General features: G+C 49.7%; 1 protein-coding gene across 1 annotated transcript in view; it reads left to right on the forward strand.

Moving 5' to 3' along the window:
* Positions 1–15,693, forward strand: part of LOC311308340 (folliculin-interacting protein 1-like) — a gene marked incomplete at its 3' end in the record, with an annotated part of 26,693 nt that extends 11,000 nt beyond the window's left edge. Inside the window, exons 2-8 of the mRNA XM_084437301.1 lie at positions 3,341–3,470; positions 6,720–6,857; positions 8,444–8,544; positions 9,869–9,943; positions 14,031–14,122; positions 15,520–15,600; positions 15,686–15,693. Of these exons, the coding sequence (XP_084293427.1) occupies positions 3,341–3,470; positions 6,720–6,857; positions 8,444–8,544; positions 9,869–9,943; positions 14,031–14,122; positions 15,520–15,600; positions 15,686–15,693 (625 nt within the window). The remainder of the gene's footprint in view (positions 1–3,340; positions 3,471–6,719; positions 6,858–8,443; positions 8,545–9,868; positions 9,944–14,030; positions 14,123–15,519; positions 15,601–15,685) is intronic.
* Positions 15,694–15,796: the final 103 nt, after the last annotated feature.

Genomic DNA, 15,796 nt, shown 5'->3' on the forward strand with positions numbered 1-15,796 from the left:
ACCAGAACCCAAAACACACACCAGAACCCAAAACACACACCAGAACCCAAAACACACACCAGAACCCAAAACACAGACCAGGACATAGAACCCGTACCAGAACCCAAAACACACACCAGAACCCAAAACACACACACAAACCCAAAACACACACCAGAACCCAAAACACACACCAGAACCCAAAACACACACCAGAACCCAAAACACACACCAGAACCCAAAACACAGACCAGGACATAGAACCCGTACCAGAACCCAAAACACACACCAGGACATAGAACCCACACCAGAACCCAAAACCCACACCAGAACCCAAAACACACACCAGAACCCAAAACACACACCAGAACCAAAAACACACACCAGGACATAGAATTTACACCAGGACATAGAACCCAAACCAGGACATAGAACCCACACCAGGACATAGAACCCAAAACACACACCAGAACCCAAAACACACACCAGGACATAGAACTTACACCAGAACCCAAAACCCACACCAGGACATAGAACCCACACCAGGACATAGAACCCACACCAGGACATAGAACCCAAAACACACACCAGAACCCAAAACACACACCAGGACATAGAACTTACACCAGAACCCAAAACCCACACCAGGACATAGAACCCACACCAGGACATAGCATCATTATGGTAACGCAGGCTGCAGGCTCGGCTTAAGAGCCTTTTTATTCAAACTAATGTCTAATCTATGAACACACAACGGGACATCAGAGGCGTGGTCTTAAGAAATCAAGCAACCTTATTGGTTATTATTCTCCGCGTGATCGACAGGTCGGAAAGCTCTAATGAAATATCTTCATTTGGGGGCTTTTACCAGCAAGAATGGATATAGCATCAATTTGCAATTAATCAGGATTAATTAATGACAGTTCCTGGTGTGACCCAGGCCTCTGTTCTGGAAGAGCACAAACAGAGACTGAACTGACCGGTCGGTTGATTGAATTAACAGATAACAATCCCTGGGTGAATTTTCTAAATTCAGCGTCAATATCCCAGTCTGTACCGTCATGAACAAGCGGCAGGATCACTGGTTCTCTTGACCTTCTCCGAATCGACTCGCCTAGCCTGAAGGAATGTTGGGTATATGCCACGCCAGTGTTTGGTAAACAGTATGACACAGTCTCTCTCTCTCTCTCTCTTTCTCACCCACACGTAGGTATCCCATGACACCCCTGTGTGACGCAGACTGCAGGAATAGCAGGGGGCCGGGCTGGGCCTGTTGTTCTGGTCTCCTGTCACCCCCCCCCCCCCAGGAACACACTCCCCCAATAAACAGCTAGAAATAAATATATTCAAAGCTTGTTGGCCATCGCTCATAGAAATCCCCCACTCACCACACAGTCTGTCTTCCTGTCTCTCAGTCTAGGCTAGAGTTTGTCAGTCTGTCTGTCAGTCTGTCTGTCAGTCAGTCTATTAATCCAAATAAACTTGTTGTCAGGAGGACTGAACTTTTATTGGCCGTGTCGGGTGTCAGCCTGGTGGGGTTGACACTTCTGGGGTCAGTTTCAGTTGGTTGATAGTATCTACTCACAGAGAAAATATGTTAAATAGCTGACCCAGGACCAGTGGGTAGCAGGCTGCTCTTCCTCCACAGACAGACTGACACACTCACACACACACAGACTGGTATGGAGGGGAGAATGGCAGCTATGGCATGGCTGAGGGCCGTGGGAGCTCTGACAGCTTAGATGGAGCTTATTAGACCTCTCCATATTTATATCCTCCCTTTATTTAACCCACGGCTCGGCCAACCATAACACCCCCCGGCCAGTCCTGCCATAACACCCCCAGACCTCAGTCCCACCATAACACCCCCCAGTCCTGCCATAACACCCCTCAGTCCTGCCATAACACCCCCAGACCAGTCCCACCATAACACCCCTCAGTCCTGCCATAACACCCCCAGACCAGTCCCACCATAACACCCCCAGGCCAGTCCTGCCATAACACCCCCCGGCCAGTCCCACCATAACACCCCTCAGTCCCACCATAACACCCCCAGACCTCAGCCCTGCACCCCGGTGTTCGTCTGGGGCGGTCAGTTGGGCCTGTGTGTGTGACCTGTGACGGGATACGGGCTAGTGCTTGTGAGGTTGGAGAAGAACACGCTGGTGTGTTTGAAATTGAAGACAGAGAAATGACACGATACTCCCAGAAACCTATAGGTTAGACTATCAAAGCTTGTCCTCTTCAAATGGTTCTGTGAATTATAGGGGTGCACCGATATGAACATTTTGTAACAAAATATTAACATTGCTGTCATGGCCGATATTTACCGATGTTGATATGTTCTGGAAAAAAAAATCAAGTTTCTATGGTAATCAAAAATTATACGTACTGAAAAACACATGGAAACACTGTCTCTATCTCCAAACATTTGGAAAAGCCGATAAATCATAGATTTACCACATTGTTCCCTCTCAACAACAACACACACGACAGCAGCTAGACTGAAATAATTATCGTCTGTTCACATTAGGGCTGTAGGATTGTATCGATACAACGATGTATCGCGGTACGTAGTCTCGCGATACTGTATCGATCTTTCAGCCCGGAGTATCGATACAGCCGGGCGCTGTAAAATTAAAAAAAAAAAAAATCTTTTTTTTTTTTTTTTTTGATTTAAATTTTTAAATCCAGTTTACAAAAAGCATATTCTACAATATTAAGTTAAAAAAGCATACATATAAATAATTTTGAAAAACGATAAATACTACAATGTTGACAGTTTAAAAAGCATGGATATCAAATGTAAAATATTTATTAGCTAGTTCTCTGTCCAGTCATTGAGTTTGAGTTATCTATATAGTGCATTTGAGCCATTCAGTTTTCAGTCTTGAACACTTAAAATCTTTCAGTAAATGATGTGTGTATCGCAATACGTATCGTATCGTATCGTATTGTATCGTGACCTCTGTATCGTGATACGTATCGAATCGTGACCTGTGTATCGTGATGCGTATCGTATCGCGAAATCCAAGATGATATACAGCCCTAGTTCACATTGGCCCTGTTTTGCACATCGGACCGATACCGATATAATAAAAAACGACTAACATCGGCCGATAACGATATGATTGCCGATATATCGTACGGCCGATACCGATATGATTGCCGATATATCGTACGGCCGATACCGATATGATTGCCGATATATCGTACGGCCGATACCGATATGATTGCCGATATATCGTGCATCCATAGTGAATTAAACTGGAAAACGTGTCTTTTCTGTCTGCCCCCCTCCTCCGCCCCTCTGCCCCCCTCTGCCCCTCTCTGCCCCTCTCTGCCCCCCCCCCCCTTTCAGCTGGCCCTCCCCCCAGCTGGACCCGGGTCAGATCCGTCTGATCGTGTACCAGGACTGTGAGCGGCGCGGGAGGAATGTTCTCTTTGACTCCAACGCCAAGAAGAAGAGCCCAGAGGAAGCCCCCAGCTCGGTGAGTCACCAGGGGGCGGGGACTGCTCCTGTGTGTGTGTGTGTGTGTGTGTGTTTGTGTGTTTGTGTGTGTGTGTGTGTGTGTGTGTGTGTGTGTGTGTGAGGTGTTTGCCAGGAAGGTAATACTGTTCCCAATCTCCCACGGCCATGAGAGATGGAGGGAGGGAGAGAGGGAGAGAGGGAGGGAGGGAGGGAGTGCCGGAGGAGGAGAGAGGGAGAGTGATGGGGAGAGAGAGAGAGAGAGGGGGGAGAGGGGGGGGGGGGCGGTCTCTGACTGGTTTGTACCAGAATTCTTATCTCCAATAATAATAGCATCAGCTGACAGGCCATGTATAAGCATTCTTTCAGCCTCACATGACAGGAGTTTCTCTCTCTCTCTCTCTCTCCCTCTCTCTCTCTCTCTCCCTCTCTCTCTCTCTCTCTCTCTCCCTCTCTCCCTCTCTCCCTCTCTCCCTCTCTCTCTCTCTCTCTCTCTCCCTCTCTCCCTCTCTCTCTCTCTCTCTGTCTGTGTGTCTCTCTCTGTACATCTCTCTTTCTCTCTCTCTCTTTCTCTTTCTGTCTGTCTGTGTGTGTCTCTCTCTCTGTATGTGTCTCTCTCTTTCTGTACGTGTCTCTTTCTGTCTCTCTCTCTCCCTCCCTCCCTCTCTCTCTCTCTCTCTCTCTGTCACGTCGTATGGCCGTGTGATTGGTCTGTCATGTGGTTGCTAGAGGCTGACCGACCAGCTTCACCCTCTGACCTCTGTTACCCCCCATGGGGAAACTCTCGTTGTACATGTTTGGATTAGTAAAAGCCGTTTGGACATAGACCAAAGTTAGATATGCACCAGAAGTCATGCGGGTGTGTGTCTGTATCATTCAGTGTGTACGTGTGAATGGGAGGGGATTTAGTTTCCCCTTAGAGGGAGGGAGGAGGGAGTTGGAGTGCTTGAGTGGGTAGGGCACGAGGGAGGGAGGGAGGGAGGGAGGGAGGGAGAGAGGGAGAGAGGGAGGGAGGGAGGGAGGGGGGGGAGGGAGGGAGGGAGGGAGGGAGGGAGGGAGGGAGGGAGCGGCTGCAGTAGTTCCAGCTCACGAGTTCCTGAGGAAGTCATATGATGGCCAGTCACATGTCCCCAGGCCTTTGTGTACTCTAGCAGGGCACAGACACACTGACTGACTGGCTGGACACACACACACACACACACACACACACACACACACACACACACACACACACACACACACACACACACACACACACAGCCTCTCTCACTGCTGAGTGATAGAAGCATTAACCATAGCACTGCAGAGTATGTGGGCATTCAAATAGCTAGTCAGCCTACAAAACAGTTAGCCAGCTAGCCAGTCAGTCAGTCAGTCAGTCAGTCAGTCAGTTAGCCAGCTAGCCAGTCAAACAGTCAGTCAGTCAGTCAGTCAGTCAGTTAGCCAGCTAGCCAGCTAGCCAGTCAAACAGTCAGTCAGTCAGTCAGTCAGTCAGTCAGTCAGTCAGTCAGTCAGTCAGTCAGTCAGTCAGTCAGTTAGCCAGCTAGCCAGTCAAACAGTCAGTCAGTCAGCCAGTCAGTCAGCTAGCCAGTCAGCTGTTATCTCACGGAACAAGCTGCTAGGCGGCCAGCCATCCAATCACAGTGCAGCCAGCCAGCCAATCACAGTGCAGCCAGCCAGCCTCTACCAGAAACATTCCATAACAACATTCACAGGGCCTGTTCATCAGCCGACATGCTCACAATCAGCATGACTCAGACCGTGAGTCAAGCACACGGGACTGGAGTGTGTTCCTTTGTTGTTTTTGTTTGTTAATTGTGACAAATCGTGACCTTTTTCCTTTCCGCCTCGTGATACTTCCTTTTGAAAACGCTTGAGGAAACCTGGGAGGAAGAGTAGCAAGGCTGGGTGGAAGCAGGTCACTGAGGACAGATGATACAACTAACCCTCACTAACTAAACTCATCTGATACAACTAACCCTCACTAACTAAACTCATCTGATACAACTAACCCTCACTAACTAAACTCATCTGATACAACTAACCCTCACTAACTAAACTCATCTGATGATACAACTAACCCTCACTAACTAAACTCAGCTGATGAAACAACTAACCCTCACTAACTAAACTCAGCTGATGATACAACTAACCCTCACTAACTAAACTCAGCTGATACAACTAACCCTCACTAACTAACCTCAGCTGATGATACAACTAACCCTCACTAACTAAACTCATCTGATGAAACAACTAACCCTCACTAACTAAACTCATCTGACACAACTAACCCTCACTAACTAAACTCATCTGATGATACAACTAACCCTCACTAACTAAACTCATCTGATGAAACAACTAACCCTCACTAACTAAACTCATCTGATGACACAACTAACCCTCACTAACTAAACTCAGCTGATACAACTAACCCTCACTAACTAAACTCATCTGATTAAACAACTAACCCTCACTAACTAAACTCATCTGATGATACAACTAACCCTCACTAACTAAACTCAGCTGGTGATACAACTAACCCTCACTAACTAAACTCATCTGATGATACAACTAACCCTCACTAACTAAACTCATCTGATGATACAACTAACCCTCACTAACTAAACTCAGCTGATCAAACAACTAACCCTCACTAACTAAACTCAGCCGATGATGCAACTAACCCTCACTAACTAAACTCAGCTGATCAAACAACTAACCCTCACTAACTAAACTCAGCTGATACAACTAACCCTCACTAACTAAACTCAGCTGATCAAACAACTAACCCTCACTAACTAAACTCAGCTGATCAAACAACTAACCCTCACTAACTAAACTCAGCTGATACAACTAACCCTCACCCTCACTAACTAAACTCATCTGATGATACAACTAACCCTCACTATTTAAACTCAGCTGGTGATACAACTAACCCTCACTAACTAAACTCATCTGTTGATACAACTAAGCCTCACTAACTAAACTCATCTGATGATACAACTAACCCTCACTAACTCAACTCATCTGATGATACAACTAACCCTCACTAACTAAACTCAGCTGATTAAACAACTAACCCTCACTAACTAAACTCAGCTGATCAAACAACTAACCCTCACTAACTAAACTCAGTCAGTCCCTTCCTGGTCATCGAGGAAGGAAAGGCGATTGACTTGACCCTCCCAAACAGCCTGATTTCCAGTGATAAGAGACCTGGTGTTCATTCGGTCCTGGTGGTCAGTTTGATGTGCGTGTGCGTGTGTTTCAGAGGGTGTGTGGTGAGGGCCAGGTCAAGGTGTTTGGGAGGTGCTGTCAGCTGCGGCCTACGGGTGGCTCCTCCTCCTCGCTGGACAGCACCTCCTCCTCCTGCACCTCCGAGCCCCGTGACCAGGGCCTCCGCTTCCAGGTAGGACCATCCGCGACCTCTGACCTCAACACCTAAAATCACGCCTAGCCCTAGGATCAGGGGGCACACCCAGCCCCCGTTCAAGTAAAATTACATCAGAATTATTATTCGTTTTATTGCTGTTGTAGTTTTTCAACATACTAGAAATGTGTTTTCAGGTTTTTTTATTTTTTTATTTTTTATTTAACCTTTATTTAAAGGAAAATGCTTGTTTTTGACAACCTGGACCTTATTTACGACATATTATAAGAAGTTTGACTCACCGAGATCACTTTTGTGTTGTTCGGAGGCCTGTAGAAGAAATTTAAAATCCAGCGCGAGCCAGTATATCCATGTAATGGCGTCGGACGGGGCAACGGGAATGCAGTTTCTCAAAATCCATTTTCGGCCGCTAAACGGTTGTTTTCATCAATCAGATTGGATGAATCGACAGTTGAGATTCCGCAACGCGAGCCATTGTTGTTTTGGTTTTCAAATACCGGGTCTTTAGCCTCTGTAATATGATCTTTACACGCCTCTCCCCCACTTGCTCCAGCACGCATGCGCACAGGCCAGCGCGCAGACTGGCTATTCTCCGGCTCACATTCTCTGCGCTACGATCGTTGTTGGTGTCGAGAATATTGTCGTCGTCATTCGTCAGCAACAATCCGATCGTAGCGCAAAGAATGTGAGGGAGAATAGCCAGTCTGCGCGCTGGCCTGTGCGCATGCGTGCTGGAGCAAGTGGGGGAGAGGCGTGTAAAGATCATATTACAGAGGCTAAAGACCCGGTATTTGAAAACCAAAACAACAATGGCTCGCGTTGCGGAATCTCAACTGTCGATTCATCCAATCTGATTGATGAAAACAACCGTTTAGCGGCCGAAAATGGATTTTGAGAAACTGCATTCCCGTTGCCCCGTCCTACGCGATTACATGGATATACTGGCTCGCGCTGGATTTTAAATTTCTTCTACAGGCCTCCGAACAACACAAAAGTGATCTCGGTGAGTCAAACTTCTTATAATATGTCGTAAATAAGGTCCAGGTTGTCAAAAACGAGCATTTTCCTTTAACAAGGCAAGCATTTAAGAACAAGTTCTTATTTACAAAGGCGGCCTGGTAAATAGGGCTGGGTTTAAAAAATCGATTCTGAATCGATTCTGAATCAAATGTTTCAGAATCGATTCATGAATCCCAAAATCGATCTTTTATTTAATGAATGAATGAATAAATGAAGGAATGAATAGTTCATTCATTCATTCAATGATTTATTCATTCATTCATTTTTGGAAATCAGTATCGATACCCAGCCCTAGTATTGATGTAGTTGATGTAGTTGAGTATTGAGAATTGGAATCGAAACGATTCTTGAAATTCAACTCGATACCCAGCCCTACTGGTAAAAAGCAAAAGCTAGGTATGGTGCATAACATGGAGACAGCATTGGCCAGGGTGCAGGAACGAGACAGGACAGGTCAAAGGGCACACTAAATAGTGCAAAATAGGATGCACCCTTCTTTCTTGGAGAATTCCATGTGATCTAACGTGATTGGCTGGGTCACAGTAACCACTCCTCCTCTTCCTCCTCTTCCTCCTGGCCTACAGGGCTCTCGCTGCTCCTCAGACGCTAACATGTTGGGGGAGATGATGTTCGGCTCTGTGGCCATGAGCTACAAGGGCTCCACGCTCAAGATCCATCAGATCAGGTAGGGTTCCACGCTCAAGATCTATCAGATCAGGTAGGGTTCCACGCTCAAGATCCACCAGATCAGGTAGGGTTCCACACTCAAGATCCACCAGATCAGGTAGGGTTCCACGCTCAAGATCCACCAGATCAGGTAGGGTTCCACGCTCAAGATCCACCAGATCAGGTAGGGTTCCACGCTCAAGATCCACCAGATCAGGTAGGGTTCCACGCTCAAGATCCACCAGATCAGGTAGGGTTCCACGCTCAAGATCCACCTGATCAGGTAGGGTTCCACGCTCAAGATCCACCAGATCAGGTAGGGTTCCACGCTCAAGATCCACCAGATCAGGTAGGAGGCCCACCCGTAGAATCCACCAGATCAGGTAGGGTTCCACGCTCAAGATCCATCAGATCAGGTAGGGTTCCACGCTCAAGATCCATCAGATCAGGTAGGAGGCCCAGCCGTAGAATCCATCAGATCAGGTAGGACTCCCACCCGTAGAATCCATCAGATCAGGTAGGACTCCCACCCGTAGAATCCATCAGACCAGGTAGGAGACCCACCCGTAGAATCCATCAGATCAGGTAGGAGACCCACCCGTAGAATCCATCAGATCAGGTAGGAGACCCACCCGTAGAATCCATCAGATCAGGTAGGACTCCACCCGTAGAATCCATCAGATCAGGTAGGAGGCCCACCCGTAGAATCCATCAGATCAGGTAGGAGACCCACCCGTAGAATCCATCAGATCAGGTAGGACTCCACCCGTAGAATCCATCAGATCAGGTAGGACTCCACCCGTAGAATCCATCAGATCAGGTAGGAGACCCACCCGTAGAATCCATCAGATCAGGTAGGACTCCACCCGTAGAATCCATCAGATCAGGTAGGACTCCACCCGTAGAATCCATCAGATCAGGTAGGACTCCACCCGTAGAATCCATCAGATCAGGCTGGTCATTTATAGGCAAAAGATCTGAAAACATACCTTTTTAACATTTATTTTACCACATGGCTTTACTTACTTAATATCTTAGTGTTCTTAATTTGTATTCTCTGTTTTTATAGTTTTTATTCTATTTTACACTATCTTTTAATTTAATTATTTTACTTTTATTGTTTCTTAACTGTTCTCACTGTGTTTATATATTTATCTTTTTATCCATCTATTTTCATGGGAAGCCCTATGTGCTCCATTGATTTGTATGAATGGTTCTGTATAAATAAAAGGACATTGATATTGACAGACATACAAACACACTTTAAACTGAAGATCAAGTGTTGAGTGCTGACCTTGTCACACGCGTGTGGAAGTGCTGACCTCTGACCTCTGTGCCCTCAGGTCGCCCCCTCAGCTGATGCTGAGCAAAGTGTTCACGGCTCGGACGGGAAGCAGCGTGTACGGCAGCCTCAACACGTAAGCACTCGCTCACCCTCTCTCTCTCTCTCTCTCTACCTCAACACGTAAGAGCTCATTAACCCTCTCAGCCTCAACACGTAAGCGCTCGTTCACCCTCTCTCTCTCAACACGTAAGCTCTCATTCACCCTCTCTCTCTCTCTCTCTCAACACGTAAGCTCTCATTCACCCTCTCTCTCTCTCTCTCTCAACACGTAAGCTCTCATTCACCCTCTCTCTCTCTCTCTCTCAACACATAAGCTCTCATTCACCCTCTCTCTCTCTCTCTCTCAACACATAAGCTCTCATTCACCCTCTCTCTCTCTCTCTCTCAACACGTAGGCACTCATTCACCCTCTCTCTCTCTCTCAACACGTAAGCACTCATTCACCCTCTCTCTCTCTCTCTCTCTCTCAACACGTAAGAGCTCGTTCACCCTCTCTCTCTCTCTCTCTCTCTCAACACGTAAGCTTGTTCACCCTCTCTCTCTCTCTCTCTCTCTCTCTCTCTCAACACGTAAGACCTTGTTCACCCTCTCTCTCTCTCTCTCTCTCAACACGTAAGCTCGTTCACCCTCTCTCTCTCTCTCAACACGTAAGCTCGTTCACCCTCTCTCTCTCTCTCTCTCTCTCTCTCAACACGTAAGCTCGTTCACCCTCTCTCTCTCTCTCTCTCTCTCAACACGTAACCTCGTTCACCCTCTCTCTCTCAACACGTAAGCTTGTTCACCCTCTCTCTCTCTCTCTCTCTCTCTCTCAACACGTAAGCTCGTTCACCCTCTCTCTCTCTCTCTCTCTCTCTCTCTCTCAACACGTAAGCTTGTTCACCCTCTCTCTCTCTCTCTCTCTCTCTCTCTCTCAACACGTAAGCTCGTTCACCCTCTCTCTCTCTCTCTCTCTCAACACGTAAGCTCGTTCACCCTCTCTCTCTCTCTCTCTCTCTCTCTCTCAACACGTAAGCTCGTTCACCCTCTCTCTCTCTCTCAACACGTAAGCTCGTTCACCCTCTCTCTCTCTCTCTCTCTCTCAACACGTAAGCTCGTTCACCCTCTCTCTCTCTCTCTCTCTCTCTCAACACGTAACCTCGTTCACCCTCTCTCTCTCAACACGTAAGCTTGTTCACCCTCTCTCTCTCTCTCTCTCTCTCTCTCTCTCTCTCTCAACACGTAAGCTCGTTCACCCTCTCTCTCTCTCTCTCTCTCTCAACACGTAAGCTTGTTCACCCTCTCTCTCTCTCTCTCTCTCTCTCTCTCTCTCTCAACACGTAAGCTCGTTCACCCTCTCTCTCTCTCTCTCTCTCTCAACACGTAAGCTCGTTCACCCTCTCTCTCTCTCTCTCTCTCTCTCAACACGTAAGCTTGTTCACCCTCTCTCTCTCTCTCAACCCGTAACCTCGTTCACCCTCTCTCTCTCTCTCTCTCTCAACACGTAAGCTCGTTCACCCTCTCTCTCTCTCTCTCTCTCTCTCTCTCTCTCTCTCAACACGTAAGCTTGTTCACCCTCTCTCTGCCTCAACACGTAAGCACTCGTTCACCCTCTCTCTCTCTCTCTCTCTCAACCCGTAAGCTCGTTCACCCTCTCTCTCTCTCTCCCCCTCTCTCTCTCTCAACACGTAAGCTTGTTCACCCTCTCTCTGCCTCAACACGTAAGCACTCGTTCACCCTCTCTCTCTCTCTCTCTCTCTCTCAACACGTAAGCTCGCTCACCCTCTCTCTCTCTCTCTCTCTCTCTCTCTCTCTCTCTCAACACGTAAGCTCGTTCACCCTCTCTCTCTCTCTCTCTCTCTCTCTCTCTCAACACGTAAGCTCGTTCACCCTCTCTCTCTCTCTCTCTCTCTCTCTCAACACGTAACCTCGCTCACCCTCTCTGTATCTCTACTCCAGATCCTTATCTCACTTTCTCTCTCCTACAATCAGGTCGTTTAGCAAATGCTTTTATCTCAAACGACTTCATGTGTTGAGCTAGTGGCCTGACCCACGATGGCCTGACCTGACCCACCCTCCTCCTCTCTCTCCTCCTCTCTCTCCTCCTCTCTCTCCTCCTCTCTCTCTCCTCCTCTCTCTCCTCCTCTCTCTCCTCCTCTCCCTCCTCTCTCCCTCCTCCTCTCTCCCTCCTCTCTCTCCTCCTCTCCCTCCTCCTCTCTCTCTCTCCTCTCTCTCCTCCTCTCTCTCCTCCTCTCCCTCCTCCTCTCTCTCCTCCTCTCTCTCCTCCTCTCTCTCCCTCCTCTCTCTCCTCCTCTCCCTCCTCCTCTCTCTCCACCTCTCTCTCCCTCCTCTCTCTCCTTCTCTCCCTCCTCTCTCTCCCTCCTCTCTCCCTCCTCTCTCTCCTCCTCTCTCTCCACCTCTCTCTCCTCCTCTCTCTCCTCCTCTCTCTCCCTCCTCTCTCTCTCCTCCTCTCCCTCCTCCTCTCTCTCCTCTCTCTCCCTCCTCTCTCTCCTCCTCTCTCTCCTCCTCTCTCTCCACCTCTCTCTCCTCCTCTCTCTCCACCTCTCTCTCCTCCTCTCTCTCCACCTCTCTCTCCTCCTCTCTCTCCCTCCTCTCTCTCCTTCTCTCCCTCCTCTCTCTCCCTCCTCTCTCTCCCTCCGATCTCTCCTCCTCTCTCTCTCCTCCTCTCTCTCTCCTCCTCTCTCTCCTCCTCTCTCCTCCTCCTCTTCCTCCTCCTCTCCCTCCTCTCTCTCTCTCCTCCTCTCTCTCCTCCTCTCTCCCTCCTCTCTCCCTCCTCTCTCTCCTCCTCTCTCTCCTCCTCCTCTCCCTCCTCTCTCCTCCTCCTCTCTCTCTCCTCCTCTCTCTCTCCTCCTCTCTCTCCTCCTCTCTCTCCTCCTCTCTCTCCTCCTCCTCTCCCTCCTCTCTCCTCCTCCTCTCTCTCTCTCCTCCTCTCTCTCCTCCTCTCTCCCTCCTCTCTCCCTCCTCTCTCCCTCCTCTCTCTCCTCCTCTCTCTCTCCTCCGATCTCTCCTCCTCTCTCCCTCCTCTCTCTCTCCTCCTCTCTCCTCCTCTCTCTCCTCCTCTCTCTCCTCCGATCTCTCTCCTCCTCTCTCTCCTCCTCTCTCTCCTCCTCTCTCCCTCCTCTCTCTCCTCCTCTCTCTCCTCCTCCTCTCCCTCCTCTCTCCTCCTCCTCTCTCTCTCTCCTCCTCTCTCTCTCCTCCTCTCTCTCCTCCTCTCTCTCCTCCTCCTCTCCCTCCTCTCTCCTCCTCCTCTCTCTCTCTCCTCCTCTCCCTCCTCTCTCCCTCCTCTCTCTCCTCCTCTCTCTCCTCCGATCTCTCCTCCTCTCTCCTCCTCTCTCCTCCTCTCTCTCCCTCCTCTCTCTCCTCCGATCTCTCTCCTCCTCTCTCTCCTCCTCTCTCTCCTCCTCTCTCTCCCTCCTCTCTCTCCTCCGATCTCTCCCTCCTCTCTCTCCTCCTCTCTCTCTCCTCCGATCTCTCCTCCTCTCTCCCTCCTCTCTCTCTCCTCCTCTCTCCTCCTCTCTCTCCCTCCTCTCTCTCCTCCTCTCTCTCCTCTCTCTCCTCCTCTCTCTCCTCCTCCTCTCCCTCCTCCTCTCTCCCTCCTCTCTCTCCTCCTCTCCCTCCTCTCTCCCTCCTCTCTCTCCTCCTCTCTCTCCTCCTCTCTCTCCCTCCGATCTCTCCTCCTCTCTCTCCTCTCTCTCTCCTCCGATCTCTCCTCCTCTCTCTCCTCCTCTCTCTCTCCTCCTCTCCCTCCTCTCTCCCTCCTCTCTCTCTCCTCCTCTCTCTCCTCCTCTCTCTCCTCCTCTCCCTCCTCTCTCCCTCTGATCTCTCCTCCTCTCTCTCCTCTCTCTCTCCTCCTCTCTCTCCTCCTCTCTCTCCTCCTCTCTCTCCTCCTCTCTCTCCTCCTCTCCCTCCTCCTCTCTCTCCCTCCTCTCTCTCCTCCTCTCTCTCTCCTCCTCTCTCTCCTCCTCTCCTCCTCTCCTCCTCTCTCTCCTCTCTCTCCCTCCTCTCTCTCCTCCTCTCTCTCCCCCTCTCTCTCCTCCTCTCTCTCCCTCTGATCTCTCCTCCTCTCTCTCCTCTCTCTCTCCTCCTCTCTCTCCTCCTCTCTCTCCTCCTCTCTCTCTCCTCCTCTCTCTCACTGAAACTCGTCTTTCTTTTCTGTCGGGCAGGTTACAGGACAGCCTGGAGTTCATCAGTCAGGACCCCAACGCTCTCAGGCCGGACCAGAACACTGGAGTCAACGGTCTCCTAGGCAACATAGGTAACAACAACAGGACTCTGTCACCATGGTCACAGCAAACCAGCCCTGGGCTAGACTATGGCGTCTCAGACGGGACAGAAAGCACCAGGATAACACTCACTGTTATCAACTCTTCTCTGTCTAGCAGACATGTGAACATTTCTAATGTTGTTGTTTTTTGTGTACTCTACTCTCACTCTACTATTTTGTACTCTCTCCAGCACCCCGTTTGAAGGGGCGTTTTAAATCATTTCTATCGTCTGCAAATATTTATCCAAAACTGGTGATCCTAAATCGTTAAGGTTGTTCTGTTTGATTTAAAACAAATCTCCAGTTGTGATGCTTTTGTATGTTCAGAATGTTTCCCCCTTTCCCCTTAACACCCATCAAACAGGCTGAGTTGAATTTGCCAACAGTTCTCCTCTGGTACACACACACACACACACACCACACACACACACGCACACACACACACACACAGGCCTGTTGGCAAATTCAACTCATGCTGCTTTTCCCAGTTGTATTCCTCTCTCATCCTCTCAGAAAACTCTGACTCTGTTCAGTGTGATCATGCTGACTGACCCTCAGTCTCTGAGTCGGTGTTTTCTGGGAGCGATGGCGTGTTTCTGGAGCCCAGGCGTGTCTAAACATGTTCTGCTGCGTGTTTCTGGAGCCCAGGCGTGTCTAAACATGTTCTGCTGCGTGTTTCTGGAGCCCAGGCCTGTCTAAACATGGTCCGGTCGGGTCGGGTCGGGTCCCGAGATGGACGGCCTGGTCCCGGTTCTGATGTCCTGCTTCACTAACAGCGGTTCATGTCTTGTCTCTGTTTTTCTCTCCTCCCTTTCTTTCTCTCTCTCACTCTCTCCATCCGCCCCTCCTCCTTTCTCCTCCCTCCCTTTCTCCCTTCTTACCCCTCCCTCTGTCTTTCTCTCTCTCTCTCCCTCCCTCCCTCCCTCCATCTCTCCCTCCCTCCTTCCCTCTCTCCCTCCCTCTCTCCCCCTCCCTCCCTTCTTACCCCTCCCTCTGTCTTTCTCTCTCTCTCTCCCTCCCTCCCTCCCTCCATCTCTCCCTCCCTCCTTCCCTCTCTCCCTCCCTCTCTCCCCCTCCCTCCCTTCTTACCCCTCCCTATGTCCTTCTCTCTCTCTCTCCCTCCCTCCCTCCCTCCATCCCTTCCTCCATCTCTCCCTCCTTCCCTCTCTCCCTCCCTCTCTCCCCCTCCCTCCCTTCTTACCCCTCCCTCTGTCTTTCTTTCCCTCCCTCCCTCCATCTCTCCCTCCCTCTCTCCTCCTCCCTCCCTTTCTCCCTTTTACCCCTCCCTCTGTCTCTCTCTGTCCCCCTCCCTCTCTCTCCTCCCTCTCTCTCCTCCCTCCATCCCTCCCCTCCTCTCTCCCCCCCCCCCCCGGTCTGGTCTCTCTCAGGTTTCTCTCAGCTGAGTCCTCGTCGTGCGTTCTCAGAGCAGGGGCCTCTGCGCCTCATCAAGAGCGCCTCTTTCTTTTCAGGTTGGCAGCGCGCTCCCTCGCCCGTGCATCTGTTTGTTTGTCTGTTTGTTTGTTTGTGTGTGTTTGCTTGCATGTGTGTGTCTAGGTCACTAGCGGCTGCCGTGCATGTGGCGTGTGCACGTGTGTGTGTGTGTGTGTAAACTAGGCTACTTTGGGTGTGTTCACCTTAGTGTGTGCTTCTGGGTGTCTGCTGGTT

The sequence above is a fragment of the Borostomias antarcticus genome (assembly GCF_949987555.1).
Source record: "Borostomias antarcticus genome assembly, chromosome: 1".
Lineage (NCBI taxonomy): Eukaryota > Metazoa > Chordata > Actinopteri > Stomiiformes > Stomiidae > Borostomias > Borostomias antarcticus.